We start from the raw sequence: 25,225 nt of genomic DNA, 5'->3' as shown, positions 1-25,225 counted from the left end.
ACACAAACAGAAAATACGCAAAATTCTTGACTGATTGATGTCCATTCAATAAGTGCAGACTTTTTTTTTACAGCAGCTGTCTCTAAACTTCTCATTTGCGTCTTGGTCATTAACTTTCTCCATTGGGTGTATTCCTGTTCCTTCTGCATTTAAGAGGGAACAGAAGTAAATGGTCTTTGAACATTTTCGTATTTCTCAGGCATTTAAAATTCTGTGGAATCTAAAATGCTCTTCAGTAACCAAAATCCTATTATGAATAACTCAGCTGGATTGTCTCCCTGTGAAACCTCAGGAAGCCCTTCAGCTTTTCCACCCTCCACAGAGCAATGTAAACATCTTTCAAGGAAACTCTCAATGAAAGCTTTTTATTGACTTTCATCAACGCATATGGTTTCGCAGGCAGTTAACTGGCTGTGGTTCTTTTGAAACCAATCACCTTTTTTTTTTTTTAATTTATCTTTTTTTAAATTTATCTTTATTGTTGAAAGTATTAGAGATGTCCCCGTTTTTCCCCCATTGATCTCCTCCACCCTGCATCCACCCCAATCAAAAAACCAATCACCTTTATACAGAGCTTACTTCAAACGATGCACCGTATAAAATGAATTTAAAAGAAAACTACAGAAGTCTCTGCATACACATTAAAAATATAAGACAACACAAAATGCTCCTATTTGAATAGGCTCACCTCTTGTGTTTCCCCTTAGGAAATTAATTAAAATGGATTAACCAGGAAAACTGAAAAGGGCGTCTGTTCTCTTTTGTCTTTCTTCCTCCCCCTTTTCAACCTCAAGCCTTTCTGAATGTGTTTACTTCAGATCAAGGTATGAAAAATTTTTTGGATTGAATTTTAAAACTGAAGTCAGAATAATTTCCTTTGGTATGCAGAAAGAACAGAAATGAACTGTTTTCAGAAATGTTTTTTAAAAGTTCATAATAGAGTTGAATAGTGACTAATGATTATTTGCCTGATTTACCCAAATATTTATTTCTAAGAGAAGAAAATGGAGATTTAAAAAAATCTACTCAAAGACTATTGCATATTTTAATTAAAGAGGCAAAACTTTTCTAAACATTCCCACTGAGTTTTTTTTAACAGAAAGGTTAACTCAAAATCTGAGTAATACAACCCAGGATAGGGGTGGAGGGGGAAAATATATATCTTAATATCAATTTTATATATTCTTATGGAGAATATATATATCCATTGATTCTAAAACTAGGCCCCTAATCCAAGAGGATTTAAAAAAATTTAATTTGATCCCAGAAGGGTTGACTGATGGTGAAAATCTGTTGAACAACCCTCTAGCCTCTTCATTAATTTGGAATTTGGGTTCCCTGGGGTGTTATAAACGAGTGTTTACCTTTGTATTATGGGGGCTAAAAATATTAATACTTTTCCTCCTAAATTCTTCTAGGCTGGGCTAATAACCAAATTAACAAAGACAGATTAACAGAAGAAAATCAGAGTTTAATATTGCCCATGAGGAATTCAAGTAAGCATGATAATTCCATGAAAGTTCCAAGGACAGTGAGGCAACATTGGGTATATAAGATAGTTTTGGACAGAGGAGAAAGGTAGAACAGGGTGAGATTTCAGAAGTTAGAGTGGGTGATTTACAGGTAGTTGAGAAAGGGTGGAACACACATGGCAGGAGAAGCCTTGGCAGGTGGCTCAAAAACAATGGGACACAGCATATCTAGCTAACGAGCGTATCTAGCTACCTGCTGTAGCCCTCTTATTTACCATTCTTAATTTAAATTAGGCTAAAGTGGCATTCTAAGATCTTCCTGAAGCAGGTTTCTCTCTGGTTGAATCTCTTGGGCAGGAAAAGGCAGAGAATCAAAGGTTCTTTTTGACTCTTGTTTCTTAATAAACAGCTTAAAATCAATATCCCAAAAAAGCAGTTTCAGGGCGGCAAACCTTTGGCCCCTTCAGTATTATCGATACTCAAAGGATTTGACGAGCAAATTAATAATGTGAAATGAATTAAAGGGAGGATCTTTAAAATACTGAAGCAAAACTCTTAAAGCACCATTTGAGTGCTGAAGAATCATTAGCCTTTTGGATTTAAAAAATAACTGGTGGTGCGATCACCCTCCTGGGAACATGCCAACAAGTTCCTTTCCCTTTCCCCTCCCCTTCCCCCACAGGCACGCATCTTCTACACTCTAAGGGACCCCATGAGGCTTGCAACCAGGGAGCAATGGACAGCAGCATCTCCTCCCAGGCTAACCCTGACCCTGTCCCTGAGGCCCCCTTTTTTTCTCTACCTTCTTAATGAGCAGCCCAGCCTAGGCCAATTTCCCCACGTAGTCCCTCTCCTGTTGCTTCTTCTATCCTAGGCCCTTCCTTGTTTCACTGTCCCCAGCTTTAATAAACATCCTCTAAAAAGGAAGGGAGAGGGAGAGGGAGAGGAAGGGGGAGGGGGGAGGGGGAGGGGGAGGGGAGAGGGAGAAAGAAAGATAGATAACTGGTGATCATGATCATTACAAAAGATTTCTCTGGTTTCCTAAAGCATCTTCTCTAAAAATTTTACCAGGTAACACATTATTAACTTATTGGCAGCCATTATATGAATTTGGACAAATAAAAGTATATTAAAAAAACTTTTCTCTCAATAGGAATTAGTGGAGTTCAGTTTTCTTTCTCCCTTTGGATAAAGCGATAGAAAGAAAAGCATTTTAAGGAAGAGTCATTCCTCCAGTCCAAAGCAAGGGGGGGGGGGGGGGGAAGTGGCCTGCGTGCCGCAGCTCCCGCAGCCTGGAGGGACAGAAGGCAGACAGAGAGGGTTCTGGAGAGTGAAGCACCAACCTTTGCTTTCAGAAGTTTTAAGAGAAAGAAAGGGGGAAAGGCTGATAGCTGAGTCAAAGAGAGGTTGTCATTTGTTGTTTAATTTAGGAGAAATTTGACCGTGTTTGTAGCTTGAAAATGATTCAATAGAAAGTGAGGAGGAGCCAAGTTCGCCATTCAAAATATATCTTTTTAGGATATTATTCTAAGCTTGTTATTTTTAAGAAACAAGAGACTCAAGAAGAGCCTTTTAGTTCCACCTTACCTGTCTAAAGGAATTAAGATAGAAAAAACTCCTCTAGGGAGGGAGCTATCACCTTAGCACAATATGAACTACGTGTGGCCCAGCAAGAATTTGTTTACCAAATAGTGGCTCCTTCTCACACATCTGTGAATTGCCTACTTTCCCTTTGAAGTCCCCCCCCCCCACTTTCTTTTTAGCTCAAGATGGCACATAAGCTTCAACTGCCCTGTTTGTCTTTAGGTCCCATGTTCTCATGGAACCGCTTATGTACATAATAAATTCTCCTGTTACTCTGTCTCATGCCAATTTGCTGATTAGACCAGCCAGAAGAGCTAAGAGGGAAAATTTCCCCCTTCCCTTTAAAAGGAAGGATTGAAAATGCTTGGGAGACAGAAAATTGAGGCAACAGGAGGTAATGGAATTAGACATAGGTTGAGGGCACAATGGAAGGATTAGTGTTATAAAGGAAGACGAATATTTTTTAAGTTGGGCATCTCAAGGAAGGCCAAAGTCAATATGAAGTATAGGACTCCCATCTTAGCGCGCCCATTTTCTACCCTTACAATGGCTACTTTGAAGATAACCAAGAGCAACAAAATTTGGTAGAAAACAATGACCTCTTCCCCTCTTCCCCTCCCCTGGCTCTTTGTAACAGATTTCCACCCACAAAATTCCAGGGGATAGCTAACCAACCGGAGGTTAACTGATGCTTAACTTAGCTTCTGTCCGCCGCTTCGCTAGTCCCCACCTGCTCCCCTCCCCAACCAGGAGATGGTTTTTGCCTTTATATTCTCCCTGCGAAGGCTGTTCGGGGCTGTGAGTTTTATTTTGGGCAGGAGCCCGCTCACAGTGCCCGGCTAATAAAATCTCCAGACGGTCAATTTGGTCTCTGTGTGAATTAGTCTCGGGAAGGTCGGGTACAACATATATGGAGTTAAAAGCAGGGGTCCTGGCCCCGGAAGCTACTGAGGCGTAAAGAGAGGAGGGCTCCAGAAAGCCAGATACCCAGCAGAGGAGAGAGTGGCAGGGCGCCTGCCAGGTGGCAGTGGCGCAGAGGGATGCAGACTGGAGCAGTTTGCCGAGCTCTGGGAGGGAGAGGGCTCTTGGGAAAATGGAACTGATAGATTATCTGACAGGGCTGAGTATCTGGGAAGAAGAATTATCACAGGCAGATGGACAAATGGAGAAAAAGCAAGATTGGCTAACCATGCAAATAGAATATAACATCAAACACTTAATACATGTTAGGTGCTGTTCTAAATGCTTTCACATGTATATCATTTGCTAATCCTCCTCATTTTATAGAGGAGGAAACTGAAGTGTAGAGAGAGAAAGTCACATCCTCAAAATCACAGAGCTAATGAGTAGCAAAGCAAAGATCTGCTCCCAGGGTCTGGCTCCAGGGTCTCTACCCCTAACCACTAGAATATACGGCCTCTCCAGGAAACGGGGATAGGATTGAAAAATAAAAAGCTGTTACGAAAGAAATGCTCTCATGGCCATAATTACATAAACGTTGACTGTTAATTTTATGAAAAATGTGATATAATTAGATTGGCAAGATGGCAGATGGGAGTGCTCAGTGGGTTAAGCTTTTAGTCCACATGGAGCATAACCTAAAAGATAACACACAATAGGCCCCGGCTGCTGGGTAGCTCAGTTGGTTAGAGTGTCGCGCCGATATGCCAAGGTTGTGGGTTCAATCCCCAGTCGGGCACATACCAGAATCAACCAATGAATGCCTAAATAAGCGGAACAACAAATTGATATTTCTCTCCCTCTTTCACTTTCTCCCTCCCTCCCTCTCTCAAGTCAATATAAAATAAAAGATAATACACAATAAATATAGTTAACAGATCAGGAAATAACAGTGTAGGAATATTATTTGAAAATGTGAGTGGAAAACTGCAGAAATAATTGATAATAGTTGCCTTTGAGGAGGGGACTGTAAGGTACGTTATGGAGAAGGGAGATGCTATTTTTCATTTTATATTTTGTAAGGTTTTTGATATTTAAAAAACATTGTGTATGTATTAATTTAATAGAAATAAAGGAGAATTCAGTTACCAGCAGGAGTGGGGTGGGGCACTCACTATAGGGCTCTGATTATTTTTTGCCTGGGACCCCAAATTTATAGCTATTTGTTTCTAAATGAATACTTTACTTGTAATTGAAATTAATTAAACTTCCACTCCTAGACTGAGGTCTCTAGAGACTTTATAAGTGAATATTAGAGAAATTTATTCTTATATATTTAAAACCCAGCAGAACACATCGCTAGGCTTTTTTCAAAGTTGAGGTCTGAGGGAGGTAGAATAATTAATTTTACATGCTTGTAAGCCAATCTTGAACTGGAAATTAAATTTGTAATGAAGTTTTCTAAATTCATTAGAGTTAAAAAAAAGAAAAGTGCATATCTATAGTTATGCTTTTTTCTTTAATAACATATATATACCACTGTTGTTTTTAGTTCAGGTGTGGTGTTGTAAACTCAACATTGAACTCTGCTTCCTAAAAAGGGAAAACTAAAAAAAAAATCTTCAAATTTAGGAGGGAAAATAGCAAATTATAAGATGGTTACTTATAATTTGTTATATACACATATATAATTATATTGTATGAAAGGAGCTAATTCAGTTAACTTAAGAACATTTTTGTGGGGGAAATATTTCACATGGTCTGCCAAGAGCTACAGTCTTATTAAAACAGGTCTCTTATTGCTTGTTCCTGAAAAATCTACATCAAAAGAGATGGACTGTGAAACTACCTGCATCTTAGGAACACTGCGTACAACGGTCTTACTTGAAAACATCTGCAGAGTACTTAAAATTAAGGTGCCATTGTTTTATGTTAAGTCTGTTGACATTACCTGTATAGCTTGTTATCACAGATGCAAAGGATGCTACCAATCTTAAATAGTAACTGCACAGCCCTCAGAGCCACGAAGGCAGTTGAACCTCCAGATAAGGCCACATTCCTTTGAGATCTTCCAGCAGGGAGAGGGGAATCAATCTGCACAGATTATTTAACATCTTTTAAACCTGCTTATTAATACCAGTCAGGGCTACTAATTTAGTTGTGCTTAAGAAGGCAAGGCCTTGTACTGCATGGTTTGTAGGGGTGAGTTTATCTAATCATTGGAGAATGTATTATCAGCTCCTTTTAGCAGAAGATAAAACTGAGGCTCAGAGGTTGCCCAGCCAGTTCCTGGTAGAGGTAAATTTGCAAGCTCCTGGCTTGTAAAGTTCAGGCTTCCATTACTGCATTTTAAAAAAATTTTTCTTTTGTTAATTCTGACCTGAAGATACTTTTTCCATTGATTTTTTTAGAGTGGAAGGGGAGTGGAGAGAGAGAGCATGAGAGATCGATGTGAGAGAGACACAGATTGGTTGCCTCTGGCACATGCATCAGTGGGGCTGGGGATCGAACCTGCAACCCACGCACATAACCTTGACTGGGAATGGAACCAGCGACCCTTCATTGCGCAGGCCGACACCCTAACCACTGAACCACACCAGCAGGATGCATTACTGCTTCTCTTATACCTTGGGGGACACTGCAAATCAGCAGTTTTTTTTTTAAAAAAAATATCTTTATTGACTTCAGAGAGAGGAAAGGAGAGGGAGAGAGAGAGATAGAAACATCAGTGATGAGTCACTGATCGAGCCCGCACCCCGGGCATGTGCGGTGACTGGGAATGGAACCCCGATTGCCTGGATCCCAGGTCGACGCTCAATTGCTGAGCCACGCCCGGCCGGGCTCAGCAGGTTTTTAAGACTTGTGTTCTCTCTTTCTGCAAGGCTGACATTGATAAGGTCACAGAATTCTATGTTGGCATCGATTTGGCCAAAAGAGCACAGGATTCAGGGTCAGGAGGCCTGAATACTACCACGAGCTCTGCCTCTTGCCCAGTGTTCCCTGTAAGGGTTCTCCGACTTCCTGAACACGTTTCCATCAAAGGCTAAGAGGCGTCAGAACCCCAGCCTGCTCAAACATACGTCGGTTTCATCTCCCGGAGGTTGCCTGGCTCTTCCCACCAGGCAGGAACTCTAGGCGCTCAGTTAGTCTCCCCAGGTGAGAAGTGGGGCCAAAGTGACTGCTGCAGCCAACAGCAGAGCTCATTGAAGTCCTGGTGAGATGTTTGGCTTTTCTTGAGTCACAGGCTGGCCACCATGCAGAATTGCTACACTGGCCTGATATTGTTTATGCTGTTTACAATTTTTAAAATTTTTATTAATTTTTTTAAAACTTGATTATTAAATAATTTTTTTTAGAGCCAACTCTCTTCTTTATTCTCTATGGCTCTGAGTAGGGCCTGCTCTAATATTTCTCTTCCTCTAATAGCCTTTCCTTAGTCCCCACCTCCTAAACTGCCCAACCAGTCACTCCCTTGCCAAAGGCCCCATCTGGAAGCCACTCAAGGTCAAGCCTTGAGTCATGTGCCAGGAGATCAAACAGGTGGATTCTGATTCCAGTCCCAGTTTTGCTCCTTCAGCTTTGCTGTGAAACTTTGGGCAAGTTATTTAACATGTCCGGGCTTCAGCTCCCTCATTTCTAAAGTGAGTAGGTACAGTAATGCTGATTTTAAAAGTGTTAGCTAGATAGGATAAGGGTCTCAAGGTCTGGGCAGTTCTTAATGAATGTTATTCTTGTTGAACATATAGCACAGTATTTTGCAGAAGCAGCTTTAACAGGATGAACTAGATAGGAACCCAACAGGATAAGTCAGTTGCAAAGAAGAAATCAACATGTAATTAACCAAATAGTGTAAATAAGCAATGGCTAAGCCTCCCTTTGGGGAGACAGCAGACAGAGCTTTGCATGTGAATTCCTTATCTCCCTTGCTTGCTGCAAGTAAATAAAACTACCTAACCACAACCATGCCTAGTTCTTTAATAGAACGCCCTAAGCTGAGAATTCAAGGGATAACAAAAGGGCTCGGGGCAAAGTTCCTACTTGGGGAAGTGGCTGTGAGGAGAGCGGATTTGGGTAGGGAGAAAAACCGGGGGCACCCCTCTCTGCTTTCTGAATCCAACAAGCAACCACTGGGGACCCTCTTTTTAGTGAGGTCAGGTGAGAGAAAGCAGGGATGCAGACTGAGTCCCTGGGCGAGGATGCGCTCTCCGGAGGATGGGGAGGAGAGGCTGTAAAATAGATTCATCGACGGATGAGGGCAAGGGTCTCTCACCGGATCCCCCAAAGTGCCGGGGAAATCGGGGCAGAGCAGCCTAGTGCCCAAGGGCCCAAGGAAGCCTGGGCAGAGACAACTTTCCCAAAAGTTGGTATGTTTTCTTGGCAGGCGAGGAAGGAAGAGGGACCTCAGGGGCAGGGACCCCGCGGAGGGCAGAGCGCAGGCCCGCCCCGACGGTCCGCACGGCGCGGTCGAGTTCGGGACATCCGGGGATCTCTGCGCTGAAGGCTCCGCGCTTGGTCGGAGCCGCAGCCAGCGTTCCCGCGGAGCCCGGGAGCCAGGGCCGCACGGCCCGGCCGGGCCCTCCGTGGGCGGGCTTCGGAGCCCTCGCCGCACCGGGAAGTGGTCGCCGCCGCCCGCCGCCCGCCGCCCGCCGCCTGACGCCAGCGGAAGTGCTCGGCGGGGCAGAGCCTGCTCCGCCGCCCGACGCCGGGGAAGGGGCGGGGCGGGGCCAGCGGGGGCGGGGCCCCGGGCCGGGGGCGGGGCCGGCGGGGAGGGGGCGGCCCGGCGGGTTTGGCTGGGGTTGTTTTCACCCGGGCGGTGGGACCTAGCGCGCGGCTGGGGCGCTACCTGTGGCGGTCTGAGCCGGTGCGGAGAGGGGCGCTCGAGGCCGGCGGGAGCCGGGAGAGTCGGAGGGAGCTGGGCGCCAGCGAGGGCGCCCCTGGTCCTCGGCCGCCGCGATGTCGGCGCAGTGCTGTGCGGGCCAGGTGAGCGGGGCTGGTGCCACCTGGGGCCGACGCCGGGCGGCGGGGCCGGCGGGTCGGGCACCGGGCGGGCCTTCGCGAGCGTGCGCCCCAGCTCCGCGGTGGAACACGGCGCGGGTGGCGGCTCGCTCGGGGCAGAGCCGCGCCGCCTGGGTTACTGCCTCGGGCCTGAGCGCTGCGCTCGGCGGTCGGGGAAATCCAGTGCCGCCCGGCGGGCGGGCGGGGACGGGGGGAAGCCCGAGAGGCTACCCCGAGGTCTTCCCGTCCGGCCTTCGGGATTTCGCTGGGGCGGGGTGGGCGGGACGTGGGTGGAGGACCCCGATGGCTCCTGGAGCGTGCGGTCTCCTCCCAGGACGCGAGTGTGCGGCGCTGAGTTCCGGAGCCCGCCCGGCTCTGTCCACCGGAGGAATCCAGGGGAAGACGTGGGTTTGGGCAACGTCTCCTTTCCCAAGCCCTGAACAAAACTCGGGTCTTGTGGCCCAAGCAGGTGGCTTTTGGCATCTCCCAAGGCTAGAGCATTGGCTCCATACCTTCGGGATCCTCTCGAAGCCTGGTTTCCAAACTGCAGTGCCCCGGTTAGGCGCAGGGAAGGCTAAGCCCTGCTTCCTGCGCTGCCCGACCCAGCCCTGGCGGGGCGCGAACGCGGCTGCCCCAGAGCGCCAGCCGCCTCCCGGGGGAAACCGAACTTGCCCGAGCCTGTTCTGTAACTCTCGTCTGTTCAACTCATGGTGTCTTAAAATACATATACCCGTTTGGGATAGGCGTCTTCTACCGATGCGTAGTGCATCACGGCAGAATTAAGTAGGTTTTAACCTTTCAGTGTTAACTTCTCACTCATTCCTGCAGAGTTAGAAGAAGCGAAATAGATAAAGCCTTCCAGACGTGGACCTCCCTCCTCCCTGTCCGTACTGATTATCGGCGCGGTGTGTTTCCACAAATGGATCTAACTCCGGGGGCATTCAGGGTCAGAGATGTTCTTACTTCCTAATGCATTCAGCCTTTGACAGCCGAGGCCGGCTCCTGAGTGACGGAGAGGTTCAGTTGTTACAGGTTTCTGACACCTTCCGATTGTACTGTACTGGCACATAACCTGCAGATAACCCGGCCTCCTTGGAGTGGCCGCGTGGGGTTACGGCTTGGTTTTGGAGGCCTCATACTGTACTTGGCATGCATTCAAGCTGGCCATTTCAGAGATGAGAAAATTGAGGTTTTTAACATGAGGTGTAATGACTTGCCCTGAGTCAGACAAGGAGAGAGAATGCTTCCCACCTTTACAGGGCTTCTGAGACCAATGTGGAACTGAAAAGGCTATTTTCTGAATGTCCTGAATCTCAAGAAAGCTTTGCAAGTCTTTTATTTTTGTTTTGAGATACTTTCCAATTTGATCCAGCACTTTTCATTAGTAGTAATTGATATTTTGGGGCATCTCCTCCAGTTCTTTGAAAGCCTGGTGAGGCTTTCTGTCACTCCAGAAGTAGCTAATTTAGGGCTCTGAACATTATCACCAGTACTCTAGTGGGTCTTGTAAAAGAATTGTTGGTATAGCTAGTATTTTGGCAGGATGTAATGACTTGTTTCTAAAATCCCCGTCAGGACTTTGGAAAGAACCCAATCCTGGCCGTTCATTGCAGAAAAGTTACCTTCTGCTTTCTCGAGACTGCTTGAGACATCACTGGTGGGTCTCACGGCAGCGAAGGGCTGATGACACTATGACTTCATTCATATGGAGGGGCTGATAAACTTACTTTAAAAAACTCAGAGACCGGCAGAAACTAAGTTGTTTGAGTACCTATGAGCTGTTTTTACTCTCAGCACTTCTGACGTCAAATGTATGGGGCTGGTTAAAGCATTGTCTTGTTGAGTACAGCAAAAGGTGGCGGTTTGACTCCCAGTCAGGGAACATACCCAGGTTGCAGGTTCCATGCCCAGTCTGGGTGCGTGTGGGAGGCAAATGATCAATGTTTTCTCTCTCTAAAAATCAGTAAAAATCAATCAATAAAGGTATGGGGTCCCCTCCCACCCTAGCCAACCAATTACCCAACTCTCTGGACACCAACTGGATGTCCAACAATTCAGTTCAGTTCTGACACTAACCACCTGGAGTTAGGAGTTAGTATCCCACAGGTTAAGGGCTTAGTCCCACAGGACTGGACCCTTCTACCCCCCTACCTCTATTTCAGCCACCATTCACAAGTCCTGGGCCTCCCATATGGGGGATGAAGACCAAAAATATATGTATCTTTTTATATCACAATATGACAGTACCAACTATGTGCCAGGAGCTAGAGATAGGGCAGTGAGCCAGATAAACATCGCTGCCCTTAGCAGTCATTCCAGTTGGTGGGGAGTGGGGGATGTGGGACTGAGAGATTGGGTTTTTGGCCTGAGCAACTGGATAAATGATGGTGCCATTTATTGAGTTGAGGTAGGAGGCTGGTAGGGAAGACGACATTTGGCAAGGAGAACTCATAGTTTTCTTTTGGCTTTGCTATATTTAAAAAAAAATTTTTATTGATTTTTTAGAGATGAGAAAGAGAAACACTGATCAGTTGCCTCCCGTACATACCCGAAACCTGGGTACGTGCCCTGACTGGGAATCAAAATCCCCACCTTTCAGTGTACCAGACGGTGTGCCAACCAACTGAGTCACACCGGCCAGGGCTCTGCTACATTTGAGATGCCTATTAAAAATTAAATATCCAAAACAAAAAAAATTAAATGTCCAAGTTACCAGTTAGATTTTTAATTGGGAGAAATTTGAATTTGGAGATAAACATTTTGGGGACTTTGAGTACCATCAGGAACAATGTGTAACCCAGAAAAGAGCCTGAGCTTTGGACTCAGGTCTGGGTTTTATTTGGGAAGTCTGGACAATGAGGGCTAGTGTGACGACTACACGTTACTTACTCTCTGTTAACCTTAGTTTTCCTCAGCTGTAGAATGGGTGTGATAATACTTCCTAGGGTTATGAGGATTACACATGGTAATCTCTAGTACAGGGTTTGGCACAGAGTAAGGAACTCCTCAAATCTTAGTTTATTAGTGGCCATTATCCACCTGTACCTGGATAGTCTTAGGGTCATCTTATTTTATTATTTATATATTTATTTATTTTTCATCTTGTTTTTGCATTGACTCTGATATATACTTAGGATTTGATTAGGCTTTTGGCTAATGGATGCTAATAGAAGCAGAAATTAGAGAGGTCACTCAACACCTTCTGGGTACCCAGCACCCTGATGGGCCTCCGGGAACTGGATGTTGAACCAAGACCTTCCTTGCTCTCTTGGAAATTATGGGGTAATTGGGGGATGCAAGTGTGGGGGAAGCTAGCTACAGAAAATGACAGTGCATACTGTCAGAGGGAGGTGAGAGGTGTAATTAAGAAACTCTAGACAATCCTTCCTAGGCAATTCAAGAATTGAATTGGTGGGATTTACTCCAGGCAACTGTAAACAGTAATGAGAATAAGAACAATAGCTTAAGTTTATTTCTTTCCTGCAGTGTACTGTCTGTTTTTATCTGCGTTGCATCATTCATTCTTCACAATAACCCTAAGGGGTGTAAAGTTCTAATTGGCCTCCTTTTGCAGTTGAGGCTGCTGAGACAAATAAATGAACTTGACTGATTTTTAGTGGAAGAGCAAAGCCTTTACCCTGGTCTGCCTGACTCCAGTTGGAGCACTTGACTGCTATCCTGATTGTTATTACAATGTGAATAAATGGTGCCAAGTAACACCAGCTCATTATTGTTGCTTGTAGTGGACCTAAGTCAGTTTTGAATACACTGATTAGGCTGTTTTGTTCGATATTGGTGGTTGCCAGTAGTTATGTGTGGATGCAGTTTAGCTTCTTTCTCATGACCTGCTCCAGGTTTTAAAGAAAGCAGGTCTCAGACCAAATTCTGCCACATGGACATAATTGGCGGGCAGCAGCCCAATCTGAGACCTCATTAAGCCCTAGCTCTTTGCTCTCCTTGGTGCACAGGAAACTTGCGTGTTCACCTGAGGCAGATGGGACAACTTTCTATTAGGGAGAGCTTGACTGAGACTGCCAAACCAGCAGGACCACATGGATGGATCAAGCCCGTGGTGCAGTTCTCAGGGTGAAGACTCACTCTGCCCTTGTAGCCAGTTCGTGTAAGGGCAGGAATGCCCAGGCCAAGGTATTTCCAGCTGGATTGTATTACTTGATCACTGAGATTTTCCCCGATGAAAGCTCATTTCTGATGTCTGTTATGTTGATTAACAAAGCCACAAGTGCCACTTGGGACTACCCATTGTCCAAGATAAATAAAGCCAGGCATTAGTTAAAGCATTGAAAACAGATTTTACTCAGTAACCACTGATAGTAGTGGGGAAAGCCTAGTTCCATTTTGATCTGCATAGAAGTGACCGAGAGTTTTAAAGAGGGCCCAGGTAGCGTTAGGGAAGTTCGAAGTTACAAAGGGTTGGCCAGTGTACCCATGATTAGGCCAGCTGTGTCTGCTAGCAGACAAATTAGGATTCTCTCCTTCCACAGAGACTGGGAGACAAGTCCTGCCCCCTTGATGATTACGTTTCAAAGGCATGATTTTTAGGACCCTGAGAAAGACACTTTTGCGTTGTAGGAAATACATTTTATACATGTCAAAGGGACAGGGAGGGATTCAAAATTGTAAGCCCCTTTTAACAAATTCTCTGAGAAAGGGAGGCCTATCTCACTGTTGACTAGAACAAATAGTGAATTTCTTTTGACAGCTCTGAGCTTCTCCAGACGAGAACTCAAAAGGCAAAAGGTAGCTGGGTCACACCAGGGATGTAGCCTTGGGCTGCTAGAGGCCACGTTAAAGATTGGTCAAGTCTCTTCATGCAGAGGTTTGGAGTTGCCATGTGCCAAGAGTTCTTGCAGTTCTCACTGGTAAACAAAACCTGGGGTCATCCCAGTTAGAGGTACCTGAAGCCCATGCAGGAGACTTTGAGTGTGGCCTGTGAGTTAATGTTAAATGTTAGCTAGAATGGGTTTTCCTCATCAGGGCAACTGACCACCTCTCGATGTAGCTTAAAATAGACACGCAGGCACACACACACACAGAGTCCATGAAGACTTCTTTAAAGATTAAAAGTTACACACCACATAAGAGTAAGGATTTCCCTGAAACGTCTGTCTTTCCTTCTTTATAAAGCCCAAATCTCTACTTTTGAGGTCACCCTCAAGAAGCATTTACTCAGTAATGATCTTCCCTTTGTTTTGAAAGTTCTCTCAGAATTTGCACATAAACCTGTGCGCACCACCTAGTACTTGGTCCTCTGAAACCCTGGAATTGTTTCATGCTTACTGCATGTGTGTTGTCTCTTCTTTCCTAGACAGAGTACATACTATGGCCTCATTGAAGCCCCTGTCAAGTGTTTATGGTTACAAAACTTTTCCCCTATAGCTTTTTGTTTATAGTGGTTGGAAATATTAGGTCCTCATTTTAGCACGTGTTGCTTCCACTCTTGGAAAGAATTCAGGGTGGACACAACAAAAAGTTCTCTTTCCATGACTGATTCTTTTTTGAACAATTTAGGATATTTGTGAAACACATGGGAAAAAAAATCACACATATCACCTAGAGGGAACCATATTTTTATGTTTTATAATGCAGTCATATTTAATATATATGATCTTACTTTGCAAAATTGGGATTACATTGTAGGTGCTTATATTCAATCTTCCTCTTTTTGCTGAATTTATATGGGGTAATCAAGGAAGTTTCTAACATGCACCAGCTAGTCCTTCACAGCCATTAATGTTTTCTGGGCTTACATCAGGTAGTCCCTCTACCTTCAAACATGACCAATTTCTCCAGAGGTGTTAAAGTTGAACGTGTGAAAGTCAGTTTATAGGTTCATGTGTTAATAGGTTTGTGTATTTCGTTTCCCAAAATGCTAAAAGTAATTAAGAAAATTCTTAATTATACCCCCCTTTTTCAAAAATTAAGACTTTATTTTTATAACAGTTTAGGTTTACTGAAAATTAGAAATAGAGTTCCCATATACCTCATGTCCCTACCTCCTAGCACCCAGTTTTCACTGTTATCCTCTTGCTGTAGTGTGGTGTATTTGTTACAGTTAGTAAAGCAATACTGATATGTTCTTAACTAAAGCCCATAGTTTACATTAGGGTTACTCTTTTTTTTAATTTTAATTTTTTTTGGTCAATTACAGTTGCCATTCAGTATTATTTTATATTAGTTTCAGGTGTACAGCACAGTGGTTAGACATTTATATAATTCTAACCCTTTTAGATGCCATCATCAACAATATATTTCAACCATTTTCAACATTTTCTTTAACTTTGATCTTTTTCTTTATGGCTACTTTGCAGAAAGTATTTGTCTAGGTGGTGTTTGAGTCACTGTCTTCCTTCAGTGTGAAGGTGCCCATCTCTCTGTTACATTAAGGTTGAGTCCTGTGCTTCTTATCACTAGTATTGGCATTTTTATTGTTCTATTCATTTTTATAAAACAGGCAAAATGCAGTAAAATGCGCACAGAGTTGCTCTCCCAAGGTGGTGATTCGACTGGTGTTGAACTGTTGAGCTGATGCAGAAAGAGTGGTTTGCAAAGGTCTTCGTGTAGTTAGCCAAATTCAGGTTGTTGGGAAGATGTGTCTGTCACTTACCTTGAACAGTAGAGAGAGTGAAAGCTGCCCTGTTAGGTGGAGAGTGTTCAGGAAGGTTGCTTTTTTTCAGATATGTTTTCTTGGGCTGCTTTATAGCTCACCTGGGGAGCTGACAAACAGCTTTGGGCTACAGCAAGTCTGGGTGGGATGACTTTGCTGGGAGGGCTGAGGGACAACCTGTAGGGAGTGGAAGGCAGCCGCTGACTCATGTCTAGCCGACCAGCTAAAAGGCCACACCCTCTTCCCCACTGCTGGCTTCCAAACACTTTCTGTATAAATATCACCTGTAGATTTCCCACAAATGGCAAATATCTGCCAGTGAGTCAACTCTGGGACATGGAAGCTTACTTTTCAGTTTCGCAGGTATTTTCATGTAAATCCCAGTTAGAAGCCTCAGATTGCATAGAGCCCTAATGATGGCATCATCTACCTGTATTTCAGAACAGTACCTGGCCAGTTTGTCAGCGGGGGTCAGGGTAGCCGCTGGGCAGAGACGGTACTCGGTGTCCTCAGTTCTTGTCTTCTTGTAGGAATGAATTCAAACAAAAGACAACAAAGCTAGCAGCAACATGCAACAAACTGATGTATTTCAGAGGGTAGGGGGAGGGAAGAGATTAACCAATGAACTTACATGCGTACACTCATAGACCATTAACAGACAATAGTGCAGGGAAGGCCTGGGAAGGGGGTGGGAGCAGGGGGGAGGGGGTAAATGGAGGGGGGGAGGGGGACATCTGTAATACTTTCAACAATAAAAGTAAATTTTAAAAAAAGCAGGTGAGAATTTATTTGCAGAAAAGGAATACACTCAGATATAGTCTGAGCTGGCAACTCAGCTGGCCGAAACCAAACCAAGTGCCCCTCCCAGTTGGGGGTTTGGGGAATTTATAGGTGGGAGTGTCCCTAAGTAAGTCTCCCCCTCCCTTATTTCTCAAAAAATATGTATCTCCAAACTATAAGGCTCCTTCACCCAGGTGTTCGTGACTGGTTAGACCACAGCCTAGAGGGCCTCTAAATCTTCTCTCCTCACATAGGGATCTGTTGCTGTCATTGTCTAATTTTGGTTTGTCATGTCTCACATATCCCCTCCGAGCCCTAACTACCTTACCCAGCTCATATCTTTCTAGCTGCCTACTATAACAAATTCATTCATGATAATTTGGCATTAAAAAGTAATTACTCGTATAAGCAGAACTAGCCGTTGGATGCAATCCCATTTTATCCTTTGACTAAGCTGTTTTCAGTATTTTAAGTTGTAAAGGTCCTGTGTTGTAAATAAAGATCCTGTGTTCTCTTTGTGTCCTGAGCAGCATTGTTAGTAAATTTTCATTACATATTGCTGTTGTCAGTTGAAAGTTTAGGGTTGAGATTGGATGTTGAGAGCATTATCAAGTTACTAGTCTAAACCACTGATTTTCCCTCATGATTGGGTTTTCCAGGTAGTCCAAAGTAAACCTTTGTGAGCCCAGTTAAAATGTATTTTAAAACATTTCCAGTGTGGATAGCCTCCTATCTTCTAACTTGTATATTAATGATATTTTAAAAGATTTTGGAACATAATCTGAGAGTGTATGTGTAGGAAATTCAAATACTGAATTGGTTTGATTACATAAAACATCTGTTTGAATTTTAAAGGAAATAGGATTTTACTTTTGGCTTTTCTTACATAGTTTGCCTTGCAAGATTAAAGTTGAGCTAATGTTTAAGGAAAGCAGCTGTTATGGAAAAACTTAGAGTGGGTTTTTATCACAGAATAAATTTTGAAGCAATTGTGGGTTTGAAGTAGGGTTATAGTGATTAGACAGCATCCCCCACCCCCATAAAAAGTGTCTAGTCAAAACAAAAGGAGGAAACGCATACACAAATCTTATTTGTGCAAAGATAACTAGGAGAGATGGAAAATCAGACTTCTGTTTACACGAGATCTTTATGAGATTTATTTTCCGGTTTTTCTGTTCTCGTTGCATCTCAGTAATTTTTCTGAGGGCTGAGTCTCTTAATGCTCTAATCCTTAGCGTGTGTAGTTCACCAGAATGGGGGAAAAATTCAGTCTTTTGTTCTTAACTCCGTGCTCATTGAACTCCTCCAGTGGCGGTCTCAGAAACAATGGCAGTGTTTTGTAACCATAGTAATGAAACTTCTCTGCAATAGCATTCTCTAACAATATGAATTTTCTTTGGTTTGGTAACATTATTCATAAGGATCCTAAGATATTGTTAACTTATTTCATTGCTGTTTGAAAAAAGAAACATCTAACAACCCCTAAAGCGACGAGCCTATTGATAAATATTCACTGGGTGCCTAGCATAATATAATCCAAAGGCAGTAACTAGGCCGACTTTTATGCTTGGGAGCAACTAGTGAATTGATGCTGGATTTCCTTGGTGTAAGATTTCTTCACGGGCAGAACTTCTTGACAGACCCCATTGCTATTTATGTACCTCAGCTTTGGACCTTTTATGCCTGGGAAAGGGAAGGAAGGGGAGTGTCCCTTGGGGGAGATATTCCCCTGGGAGTAAATGAGCCTGGGGAGGGTGGGGCAGGGGACCACGTGGAGAGCTGAGTCCCTGGGGAATGGGCTCTAGGGGTTACTTGCAGCCTTGCAGCACCCCCCCCCCTCCACACACACACTTGTGTCTGGGTGTATTCTGAACCCTTTCTCTGGAAGAAGGTCCTTAAGTATTTCTTAGCTTCTCAAAGGACTCTTATGACCGCCGAAAAAAACCCCGATGTAAAATAAAACAAAACAAATGCCAATGTAGAATGAAAAGGGGAAGACCAGCAATGGAGACATATTTATATAAAAGGCAAACAGTGTCCATTGCAAAGAAAGAAAAACCCTGGGTGAGGGTACAGCCTGCCTGGAGAGAAAGAGCCTGGGGGGGGGGAGGGGGGGGAGGAGCTGTTGGCTTTGTCGGAGGAAACTGAGAAGTCAGTAAGGGAGACCAAGAATCCTGGTGGGACAGTTTGTCAGCCTTGGTTTCCAGGGAACAGAAGCTACAACGCTGAGGATTGGGTGGTACTGGGGAGCTGAGGAACTGAGGCCAGGGATGGTAGGTTACTATCTTTTAAGACAGGCAATAGAGGGGGAGACCTGTAACTAGCTGGCGATTTGGGGTTTCTGGAGAATGTGGTTTGGGATTTGAAAGTAAAGGGGGAGCAGATTACAGCCTGAGCAAATTTGGAACTGGCTTTGTTGGGTTTTGGAGAAGATGCTCAGACACTTTTGTCTCCAAACTGCAGGATGCTGAAGTTCATTTACTCTTTAAGTTCTGTACCTGCTAAAATTCAGTCTGGAGATAGCTTCCATCCCCTTTTATTTTATTTATTTTTTTCCCTCCTCCTTCAACCCCACTCCCAACCTTTCTTTTTTCTGTTTAAGTTTGTTGAATCTAATCCACTGGGATTTTATTTTTATCTGGAAAATCCTGGAGAGGCAAAACTAGTTTTGGAGAGATCCAGGTTTTGCTATTTGTATGGTGATTGTTGAGGCACATCGTGGAATCAGAGAAAGGTTTGGAAGAGGCTTTCAAAGACATTTCTTTTAACTCCTCATCTGAAGCTTAGACGTCTTTTTAATGCCCCTCCTAAGTATACATCTGGTGTGTTTGAACCTCTCCAGCGTTAGGGAGCGCACTACTGTTCCCAGTGTTAAGTTTTCGGAGTCTTGGTTTCTTTGCTCATCAAAAGGGGGAAATTTATGTCTTGTCTCCCTTGTATGGTTGTTGAAAGGGTCAATCCGATATTAAGACTCCTTGTTATCTTTAAAATGGGGTTAACCGAAGGAAAGCTGTAATAAAGACCGTAAAGCATTTATTTGAGCAAAAAGAGTTGTTGCTACCTGGGAGGCACAGATTCAGGTAGCAACCTAAATTGTGCTGTTAGAGAACAAAGAAAGACAAGATTTATAAAGGCAAAAGCGGCAAGTGCAGTTCTGCCACGCAAATGAAGGACTGCTGGCTAGGTTAGAAGGGATGGGTTAGTTGCACTATGCAAGTGAGAGAGGTGAAAACTGCGGGATGTAAAGTCCATGTGTGTCCATGCAGCAGGTGTTTCAGGATGTTTATGGCTCCGCCTTGAGCTGAGTTTAGCAACAGGTCAGCAACTTAACAGCAGCTCTGAGAACGGAGGCACAAGGTGTTTGTAGACCCCACTTCCTTAATAGCTTCCCCGCTCTATTTTAATTGACTCTCTTAGCAGTGTTTATTCCATTTTATTTTCTCCATTGTCAGTGGTGATGCAGGTGTGTCAGGGTTCAGGTGCAGGAAACTGAGACCACTCTAGGTATTTTAAGCAGAAGGGAGTTTAATGTAGGGAATTGGCGGTTTAAGAAATAAAAGAACTAGAGGAGCAAGAATCAGGCTACTCCTGGATTTGTTCTCTAACAGCAGAATTACTGCAGCATCAATCCAGAAGTCCAGAAGCCAAAGCTGGGGAGGCCATCATGACTGTCTCTAAGCTGGTGGCTTAACTTGGGGGACCCCTTCCCCCCCTCCAGTCTAGCCATTGCAGATGCCTTTCGTGGACTGGGACCTTGCCTGGCAGCAGACACCACACCAGGAGGGTGGCCCCCATCTTTGTTTCCTCCTTCCAAATATTGTGAGTGTTGCTCATTGTTAGGACCCTAACAGGTAAGAGTCTGGGAAATGTGGTTTCACTTTCCAGATTCTTCAGTATTGGAAGACTTACTAACAATGTATGTAATACATGTCCCCTCAGTCATACCTGATATTAGTAATTTGTGTTCTTTTTTAAATTGACTCTAGCTAGGACTTTATCAATTTTATTAATTCTGTGAAAGAAACAGTTTTTAAAATTGCCAGTTGTTTGTTTTCCACTCTTTATTTACCTCTTTTTACTTACTTTGAGTTTAATCAGTCCTTTTACTGATTTTTAAGGCAGAAGCTGAGACCATATTTTAAAATCTTTTTTCTCTAAAATAAGTATTTAAAGCTATATCTTACATCCCACATATTTTGATATGTTGTATTTTTTATTGTTTAGTTCAAAATATTTTCTAATTTTCCTTGTGATTTCTTTGGTCTATGGTTTATTTGGAAGAATGTGGTTATTTTCCAGATATTTGAGGATTTTCCAGGAGTATTTTTGCTGTCAAGTTTTAATTTACTTTTTTGGTGATCAGAGAACAGATGTATATATTAATTCCTTTTAAACCTATTGTTTTATGGCCCAGAATATGATACTTTTTGGTGCATGTTCTATGTTCCCTTGAAAAGAACATATATTCTTTTTTTTAAAAAAAATATACATTTTGTTGATTTCAGAGAGGAAGGGAGAGGGAGGGAGAGAGAGAGAGAGAGAAACATCAGTGATGAGAGAATCATCGATCGGCTGCCTCCTGCACGCCCCCTGCCGAGGATCGAGCCTGCAACCCAGGTATGTGCCCTGACCGGGAATCAAACCTGGATTTCCTGGATCATAGGTCGATGCTCAACCGCTGAGCCACGCCGGCCGGGCAAGAACATATATTCTACAATGATTGGGTATACTGTTCAGCTGGTGTTTCTCAAATCTTCATCTTTATTGATTTTTCAGGGAGGGGGTAGTGGTATCTAATTATATCAATTACTGGGAGAAGGGTGTTAAATTTTCCAGATATGATTTGTTTTTGTCTTTTTTCCCATTAGTTCTGTCAATTTTTGTTTAAAATACTTTGAAGCTCTGTTAGGTGTACACACACTTGGGATTTTCATGCCTTCTTAATGAATTGATCCTGTTCTAGAATGATCCTTTTTGTCTCTGGTAATGCTCTTTGTCTTCAAGTCTTTGTCTGATAGCCTTACCACCTTTTACATTTTCAACCCATCTGTGCCTTACATTTAAAAGCGCCCCTCTTACGGTCCGGCCTATGCGGCTCAGGTGGTTGAGTTTCGTTCCTGTGCACCAGAAGGTTGTCGCTTTGATTCTGGGTGAGGGCACACACCTGGGTTGTGGGTTTGATCTCTGGTTGGGGCACCTACAGAAGGCAACTGATCAGTTTCTCACATCGAAGTTTCTTTCTCTCACTCTCCCCACCCCTAAGTATGTCCTTGGGTGAGAAGTAATTAAAAAAAAAAGTGTCTCTTATAAACAGTAAATTGGGACTTGTTTTTTGATTCAGTCTGACAATCTGCATTTTAATTGGATGTTTAGAAAATTTTCATTTAATGTAATTATTCATGTTTGCAGGTAAGGTTGTATATTGTTGGTCATTTCCACTTCCACTTCTGTTCTTTGTTCTTATTTTTTTGGGGGGCGGTGTGGGGGGAACTAATTGACTATTTTTCAGTGTTCTATCTTCTCTATTGCCTCTTTATTTCTTAAAATGTTGTCAGGATTACAGTATTTAGCATCTCAAAGAAGCAGTAAGCATCAGAATTTCACCACTAGTGATGGAAGTCCTTATAGGCAGGTTAATTCACTAGATATTGATGGCAAATGAGAATTAAGTAACATTACATGAAAACCAACTTTAAAAGTGTGTTTAGCTTTATAAAAATAATTTATAGTTAGTTAAATTTGAAAATACAGAAAAGTATAAAGAAAGAATAAATATCATTTGTAATCCCAGAGAGAAAAAAACTTATTAGCACTGTTTTATTGTATTTCATTTGTGTTAAAAATAAATTAGACCATACTCTATGTATGATTTTTATATCTGAGTTTATTTTCACATAACAGCATGAACATTTTTACATATAAGAATTCTTAAAAGCAAACATTTTAATGGCTATATTACATTTAATTGATCGTAACATGTTTTTCACTATTTTTCTTTTATTAAAAGTTTAGTGTATTTTCCTTTTTTAAAAAAAACTATTATAAATAACTCTTATGCAATTTTTCTCTATGCCTATGTCTCTTACTTTAGGCTAGAGCCTTGAAAATAGTCCTGCTAGTCCTGGCCAGTGTGGCTCAGTTGGTTGGGCATTGTCCCTTGCACCAAAAGGTTGCCAATTCCATTCCAGGTTGGGGCACATGCCCGGGTTTTGGGCTGGATCCCCAGTAGAGGCCATGCAGGAGGCAGCTGATCAGTGTTTCCCTTTCAGTTTCTCTCTCCCTCTCTGAGACTGAGAAATGTCAGAGGGAGGGGGGAGAGGGGGGGGAGGGGGAGAGAGTAACCAAAGAATTTATATGCATATATGCACAACCCAGTGGTGGGGAGAGGGAAGGAACAGGGGCGGGGGAGGGGGGGGGCAGGTCATTGGGGAGAAAAAGGGACATCTGTAATACTTTAAACAAAAATAAAAATTATACATATTAAAAAAAAAATCCATTTAAAAAAAATAGTCCTGCTATAACATAGTGTGAATGTGTGCCCTAAAAATTGTACTATGCAAAATCACACAATAAAAACCAGGCTTTATGGGAAAAACGGGGTTGGGGCACAGCTTTCAACAACTTTGTCAATAACATTTTCTAGAAAAAGGAACCTAGTAAAAATGGTATTACAGCTTTACATGAAAAAATTGGCACTTGACCTTGTAAAAGACCTGAAGTTTGCTTGTGCAAGTGGGTGCTGGAAGAGCTGCAGCTTGTGAATTGTAAAGTAGTGGAAGGAGGGTTATCTGAAATTGGATGGAAAGTTGTTAACACCAGATGTGCTGCAGAGTGACTCAGAGAACGCACTGGTTGAACTGAGGTCTGTGCACTTCGCATATTGCTGTGTGGCTCAGTTCAGCTGGGCGCAGTTTTCTGTCTTCAGTCAGTGTTTCTCATAGACAGAATTGCATATCCTGTTATGTTCATGTTCTGCTCGAATTGTTCCCTAACGTAGTAGGGGGAGGAAGAAGTTTTCCTTCACCCTCTTAGGGCCTCTGGCTGGGTTAGAAAATTAAACTGACAACGATAGATCAGATCAACAGTAGAAACGCATGCACATTTATTTCATGTATACGTTTAATGTGACTTGGGCAGCCTCATAAGGAAATGAAGATCCAAAAGAAATGGTGAAAACTACTTACTTTTATATCAGGTTGAACAAAGCAGCAGTTGTGGAAAAGTGGCTAAATGATGTGGGCAGATGAAAAAGGAAGATAAGAATTATTTTAACAAGGTCTGTTTGCATAGAATTCCCTCGATATCAGCTTTTTGTCCTTGATAATGTCTCTTTCTGGTGCAGGGGGCGCTCCTTTTCTGGGGGAGTTGTAGTTGTGTCTCCTGCTTTTGGGAAGAAAAAGGGAGGTTGGATTGCCCTTCTTGCACCTGCTGTTTCTCAGATGCCTTTAAGTCAAAATAATCAACGAGCCAGAGAGGCATATTTTGGGGTGAGATGCTCTGAACTCCTTCAATATCAATCCTGTTGGAACAAATTTATGTTTTCAGAGCACGGACTGTATAACAGAACTGACTTTAGGATGAATAGCTCAGAAGCCCTGGCTGTTGCAGACCTCCTTGTGAAAGGCTGCCCAGGGCACTCTCCTGTTAGCGTGAGGAAGGAGCTGCCCCCACCCCCCCTTTGGTCCAACTCCTGGAACGTTGGTGTTAGAAGTGCCTGGAAGGGTTTTCTACTCCTGCTGCCCAATTGTGCACAGATTTCTTGTACCATAATAAGTGAACAACTCCAGAGACAGGAACTTGCTATCTTCCAAAGCAGCTCTAAGCTCTACTTCATTTTAGGGAGCTCTGGTTTAAGTCTTCCTTTTGTGGGCCTCCTGAGGCTGAAATGACTTTTCTGCCCATGTCTTGGAGAGGGATGCAGTAGTTTTGTATGGTAGTTAGAAGAGGCAGGCAGCCTCACAGGCGGCTGGAGGCTGTGGCTCCTGGGCCACCGAGGCCCCTAGTTGAGATGCTGCTGCTGCTCCTGATTATGGGGATCTCTTGTGTCTACCCAAACCATAAACTGAAAGTTGAGACATGCTGACAGAGGAGAATTGTACCTCTGGGTATGAGAAAGTTCAATTGGAAGCCCAAATCTTGGAACTTTCAGCACTCAAATAGTTTTTAAGGATAATGGTCAGGCTGTTTGAAATTAAACCATCTTGGGAAGTCTTTGGTTGGGAGCAAGCCAGGAAAGTCTCACTGCTAACTGTGAGGTCTCTGATGGGAGCGATGCCTCACTGCTGGTCGTGGGTTACCACTTCCAGGTGAGAACCTGGAGAGTCATACAGTGTTCTTCTGGGGCTAGAAGGATCCTCAAGGGAGCAGCATGCCCACCTTCTGTTATAGAGGAGACAGGCCCCCAGAGACAGGGCCTCTTCCAAGGCCACCCAGCTAATCAGCATGTAGCAGGGGTTACCACCCGCTGCCGTATCGCGGTGCCCAGTACACAGCTGACTCTTGGTAAATGCCAAGAGAGTGAATGGGTAGATATTAGAGCTTTTTCTGACAACATCTGTCTTTGCAGAATAGTTCAACAAAGAGCTCATGGCTATAGATTTTAACCCTCATCTTATGGTTGAAATCTCGTTGTTGTTTTTAACCTGTATTTTGCTGTAATAAAATCAACTTAAACCTTTTGTCTCCTCTCTTCTCTTAAGCTTCCGAGCAATTGTTTAAAAATGTTTTTTCCACAAAGTTCTGCTCTGCCTGCGGATCAGAGGATTTAACAGAAAGCCGTTTTAAAGAATGCGCTTTCTTACCAAGCGAAGTAGTTTGTGCCAGTTGCAGGTTGCTGAGTAAGGGGTATTAGGCCACTTAGAAAAGCTGG

General features: G+C 43.4%; 1 protein-coding gene across 1 annotated transcript in view; it reads left to right on the top strand.

The window, feature by feature from the left end:
- The first annotated feature begins 8,855 nt into the window (after positions 1-8,855).
- SERINC5 (serine incorporator 5) overlaps positions 8,856-25,225 on the top strand; it is an 86,387-nt gene continuing 70,017 nt past the window's right edge. The window contains exon 1 of the mRNA XM_087815434.1: positions 8,856-8,936. Within this exon, the coding sequence (XP_087671560.1) occupies positions 8,910-8,936 (27 nt within the window). The 5' untranslated portion in view covers positions 8,856-8,909. The remainder of the gene's footprint in view (positions 8,937-25,225) is intronic.

This window comes from Miniopterus natalensis, chromosome 3 (genome assembly GCF_054644295.1).
Source record: "Miniopterus natalensis isolate mMinNat1 chromosome 3, mMinNat1.hap1, whole genome shotgun sequence".
NCBI classification, from domain to species: Eukaryota; Metazoa; Chordata; class Mammalia; order Chiroptera; family Miniopteridae; genus Miniopterus; species Miniopterus natalensis.
The sequence above is the reverse complement of the archived record's forward strand: the minus strand, read 5'-3'. Positions and strand labels throughout refer to the sequence as shown.